This window comes from Pygoscelis adeliae, unplaced genomic scaffold (genome assembly GCF_000699105.1).
Source record: "Pygoscelis adeliae isolate BGI_AS28 unplaced genomic scaffold, ASM69910v1 Scaffold1537, whole genome shotgun sequence".
Taxonomy (NCBI): domain Eukaryota; kingdom Metazoa; phylum Chordata; class Aves; order Sphenisciformes; family Spheniscidae; genus Pygoscelis; species Pygoscelis adeliae.
In genome coordinates, this window is record NW_008825141.1 from 4648 (window position 1) to 9572 (window position 4925).

The following is a 4925-nucleotide window of genomic DNA, read 5'->3' on the forward strand; positions in this document are numbered from 1 at the left end:
CAAATGCCGGAGCCAGAGCTCCTCAAGCCACGGCTCCCAAACACGGCAGAGGTGCGCCAGGCGGTGGGACGTACGGGTTCCCCTTTTAGGCAAGCGGATGAAGGGATAGCCCATTCTCTCATACCCGCTTCTTGCTTACTCACTTTCTTGCAGCGCTTTGGAACAGGCACTTCACAATAAAGCAGATGTTAGGGCTCCTCGCTTCCTCACTGGTTGTACGGTTACTGAAATAAGCTCAAACGAAAGGAGGCTTGCTCCTCCCCTTTGTCTCCCCCTCTGCGTTCCAGCGTTTTGGCTTTGAACGGAAAGACTGCAGGTCGTCAGTGTCAAAGCGAGTGAATGAACCTCGAAGGGAGAAGAAGTACCTTAAAACCAGAGCTGGCCCGAGCGGTTCCCGTTCGGGATTCCTGGAAGCCCCTTGGCCTGTGACTCGGGTCCTTGCTCCTTCCCTCTTTTTTCCTTAAAACGCCTCCCATCCCTTTTGTTTGCACCTGCGGAGACGCTCCTGGGCAGTCTGCTTTATCTCCTCTCTCCCGAATGCAACACGCGGGTTTTATGGCAACTCTTGACTTGCCTTTATTTATGCATGTTCTTTGTCTTTGTCCTGTTTTATAATTTAGACAGTAAACTGGCAGAAGACCTTGTTTCCTGTAATCTCCTTAAAGTGCTCTGCAAAGCTATAAAATGATAAAGATGTTAAAGGCCTTTTCTGATGCCAGGGACGACCGGACTTTCTACTCAAGTTTTAAATGGATATTTAGCAGCTCCAGCGTTACTGTGAACAATTCCCTGTGGACCCCCGCAGGGAATTTTTACACCCTTGCTTTGTGTGGTTTTGTGCTTCCCTTCCATTAACGTAAAGTTGTCTGTTAATTTGAAAGAGAGCGCTGACCTTACGCCGCTTGTGTTCTTTGCCTTGTTTTAGGTTTATTTTCCTGCGATTTATTAAAAAAATAAAAACGTGCCTGGGCTGTTGGCTCTCTGAATGCTAATTTCTGGCAGGAGCCGAATATGTAGAATCTGAGTTTCTCTGCCCACCCACTCTGCTTCAGAGCAGCATTAAAAAGCCACCTTGAAAATTTGGACTTTTGGGTTAGCGAATCCTTCCCCTCCCGGCTTTTGTTCCGTAAGTTGCGTAAATGAGCTCAAGTGGGAGACTATTGTTTTGCTCTTACAAGATTTTTAAGAGGCGATGCTGACGCCCAGACCGCGGCAGACCCAGCTGTCTCCAAATATTGTGGCAAGTACTGTGGTCCTCCTTTCACTGTGGACAGTTCATTTCTCTCTCGTAGTAGTAACCAGGGCAGGCTTTTATCTCTCTTTGCCCTGACACGGATGCGTCGGCAAGACTGTGGAAAAGAGCTTGACCGCATCCCGCTGTTGCTTTGTAGCTCGGCTCTTGGCAGATCGTAAATCCAGATCCGCGTTACCGTGATTCTCTGGCTGGTTCAAACTGAAAATTAATAAATTGCATAGTGGGTGGGCTTTTTTATTTTGATATCTCAAGTTGTGCTAAGCTCTGTTTTTCTTTCTCAGTCAGATTCAGAGGAAGATGAACCAGCAAAGAAGAAAAATACTCTTCAGGTAAATACCTGGGATATTCAGTTGAACAAGTTTCGCAGGGAAGAAGCATTTGACTGTGACAGATCTTGGGCTTCCACTAGTGTAAATCAGCCGCTCTGATTAGCGCGTGGCTTTTAGCGTATAAAATTCCTGAAATCCCCTGGGATGTCAAGTCCCTTTTTTTGGGCAATTTCATAAATTTAAATCTCAGAAAAATAGGCATTAATTTGGGAAGTTGGCAAGTCCCCCGTCGTCCCCCCCCGCCCCTTAAAAGTCCCGCTGGCCTTTTGTGCAAGAAAGCCCTGCAGCGCGTTCGAGGTAGCAAACGATTGCGCTGAGCAATGGGAAACCCATTAATGTTGTTTGAATTGGAGGAGATAATTGGCAGGGAGTCAGGAAAACGAAAGCGTCTCACTCATTTCTCTTCTTTCTGTGAACCATTTGCCCTGCACGAAACTCACCAGGGACGCGGCGAGGGCTCTGGCTTGTCCGCTTTGCTTCCTCAACCCAAAAATTTGACAGTGAAAGAGACCAATCGGTTACTTTTGCCCTACGCTTTCTCGAGGAAAGCGGGAGAAAACGCCTCCGACTCAAAGCCCGCTAAGGCCCCGACCTCTTCCTCCAAAACAAAACCTCTGTCCAAGCCGGCGGTGCCCACAACTCCTTCTCCGTCTGCTATCAAAGCTGCTGCGAAGAGCGCTGCCCTGCAGGTAACCAAGCAGATCACGCAGGAAGAGGACGACAGCGACGAAGAGGTCAAGCCAGAGAACTACTTCTCCTTGTCTGACAGGAACGAGCCCAGCGTCGTGGGTGCCGAGACGTACATGTACTCTGGCACGGTGGTGTCGGAGGACCCACCGCCCGGGACAGAGACAGAGCCCCAATTCCAGGACGCTGCTGCTAACGCCCCTCTGGAGTTCAAGACGGCCGCGGGCTCCAGCGGTGCTCAGCACAGCTGGGCGCCCAAACCCGGAGAAGACTACGGCAGCCAGCCGTACAGCCAGTTCCCTGCCTACAGCGAGGCCGGCGTGGCTGGTGCATATTACCAGGTGGGTTCACTGACTGGGAGGTGAAGCTTGACGGTGCCGCTCTGAGAAGGCGTCTGGGGCGAGGGGCTCCGAATCAGTTACTGGAGCAGGCTGCGCCTTGCGGGAATCTGACCCGTCTGAGCCAGCTGCGACAAGGAGCAGAGATCCACAGCACTTAGCACGACAGGATGCCGCTGGCACGAGAGCCGTGGATGCTCTTTGCTGGATAAATGTTTAATAGCTGCACTCGTTTTAAAATGCCCCTGCGCAACTGCCCTCGCCGTTGTCAGGCTGCAGAGTCAGGGCTCGCCAGAGCTGATGTCTGAAGCCAGGTTGTTTCTAGTAATTCAGCGAGGTATTTGTTGTTGAGTACCTCTGAAAAAATGCCCTGTACTCTTCAGTAGTGCCAGAGTGATGAGGTGTGATTAATGACTGCTTCGGGCAGCCTTAGGAGGAGGTACACGCGTAACGTACTGTTCTCCCCGGAGGCTGAGTGAAATCCCTCTAGGTGAAAAAGCAGCAGCTCACGGGGTGAGGTACGCGATTCGGCGCTCCGTCTCGGGGCCTCCGTATGTGGTTGCTCCAGGATCGATCTTGCTTCGCTCTCGTGACACGCTGGTTTTCCTTTTGCTGACAGGATTACTACAGCAGCGGCTACTACCAGGAGATGGAACCAGCCCAGGCACCGCCGCAGGAGATGAGCACCGACTCCTCCTTCATAGACGACGAAGCGGTGGGCACTTCGCTATCTCTCCCGCTGCGGCGTTGGGGTTTAAGCTCTGCTAGAACACAGGGCCTGCTTGGCAGCCGCAGTCCTGCCCCGCCAGCACGACCTGTGCTTCGTGCCGAGTTGGACCGGGTTGTTGTTCCATGGGGTCTAAGCGCTGTGTGGCGGACACGGGCCGTGTCCTTCCAGCGGTCTGTTGGGCTACTGCTCCAGACGGCTTTGCTTGCTTTATGAGGAGGTGACGTTTGTTATTTCCACCGAGCCCAGCCTCGTTCTCCTGAAGGGTATCTAGGGCAGACGAGGTGCGTGGAGTGAAGACGTTGCTTGCTGAGGTGCAGATGAGCTACCGTTCAGATACCTTCACGGTACATCCTCTAGCACGGTGGTGAATTCCCCACTTACTTCAAATGCTCAAAAACCTGTTTTCAAAATCCCTTTCCCGTTGTCGGTCTAGTCTAGAAACTGCCAGCCTCGTTAGCTGAGCTAGTCGGTGCTGCAGAAGACGGTAGCCCATCCGGCGCTCGCTTCTTCGAGCGACCTCTTTGCTTTGGAGGTGGATTTGTGTTCTGGGAGGTGGGCGTGTTAGCAGCAAAACTTCAGGTGCCTTCCTAGCTCTTAAAGCGAGAGACCCAGGGGTCCGAGGGTCTTCTCCTGAGCAAGACTGAAAGCAAGAGTAAACTCTGTTTTCCCTTCTGCATGGGAAAATGAGATTATAACCTTCACGCTAAGTCGTTTTAAGATATTCTGATCTACAGCAAAGCAGAACTCTCCTAAAGAAAAAAAAATCCTGGCTGGAAAAATGTTTGTTGAGGTGGCCTGTCCCATGCTTGGGGAGCTAAGGCTCAGACCCCGCCTGCCTTTACTTGTTTCAGGTTAGCGTTGGTAGGTGACCTGCGTGTGTAACTCCGGTTGTTTCTGTTCTTTCAGTTCAAACGTCTGCAAGGCAAGCGGAATCGGGGGAGGGAAGAGATCAACTTCGTGGATATCAAAGGTGACGATCAGCTGAGTGGAGCCCAGCAGTGGCTGACCAAATCCTTAACGGAGGAGAAGACCATGAAATCCTTCAGCAAGGTACGGGCAGGAAGGGAGGAGCGCTGGCTGGGATTTTGGAGGCCTCTGTTCGGTTCCCGTTGCGGCCGCAGCTGGAGCTGTATTAGATGCTATGCAGTCACCAGGGTCGGGGGACCAGGGACCCTCGTGTTGTATAAATAATTACACGTGAGAGACCAGTAGAGCTTCTCAAAACACAGTCCCAGCATGCAGGTGGTAAAGACCAGCCAGGAACTGCTTCAAGCCTAAGGAATCTGCCCAGAGCTCTTTCATATTGCCTCTTGAAATGGCTTGTGCAAGCTCTTGTCTTGTTTCGCTGTCTGGGTCAGTATCTTCCCGGGCTTAACAGTTCACCCGCTTTTGCTTTCTAGAAAAAAGGAGATCAACCCACGGGACAGCAAAGGAGAAAACACCAGATCACATACCTGATCCATCAGGTGAGTGGCCTCCCTCTAGCGTGGAAACCGGTCCGGGCGGAATTACGGGGCTCGATGCTTGGCAGCACGAGGCAGAGCTGGGGGAGCTGCTCTTTCAGCAGCCGGGGACCGGGGGCTGTC

At 52.0% G+C, this 4925-nt stretch overlaps 1 protein-coding gene across 1 annotated transcript in view; it reads left to right on the forward strand.

Moving 5' to 3' along the window:
• Positions 1-4925, forward strand: part of PRCC (papillary renal cell carcinoma (translocation-associated)) — a gene marked incomplete at its 5' end in the record, with an annotated part of 7331 nt that overhangs the window by 1151 nt on the left and 1255 nt on the right. Inside the window, 5 exons of the mRNA XM_009328282.1 lie at positions 1537-1584; positions 2028-2612; positions 3229-3324; positions 4246-4389; positions 4740-4805. Coding sequence (XP_009326557.1) covers positions 1537-1584; positions 2028-2612; positions 3229-3324; positions 4246-4389; positions 4740-4805 — 939 coding nt within the window. The remainder of the gene's footprint in view (positions 1-1536; positions 1585-2027; positions 2613-3228; positions 3325-4245; positions 4390-4739; positions 4806-4925) is intronic.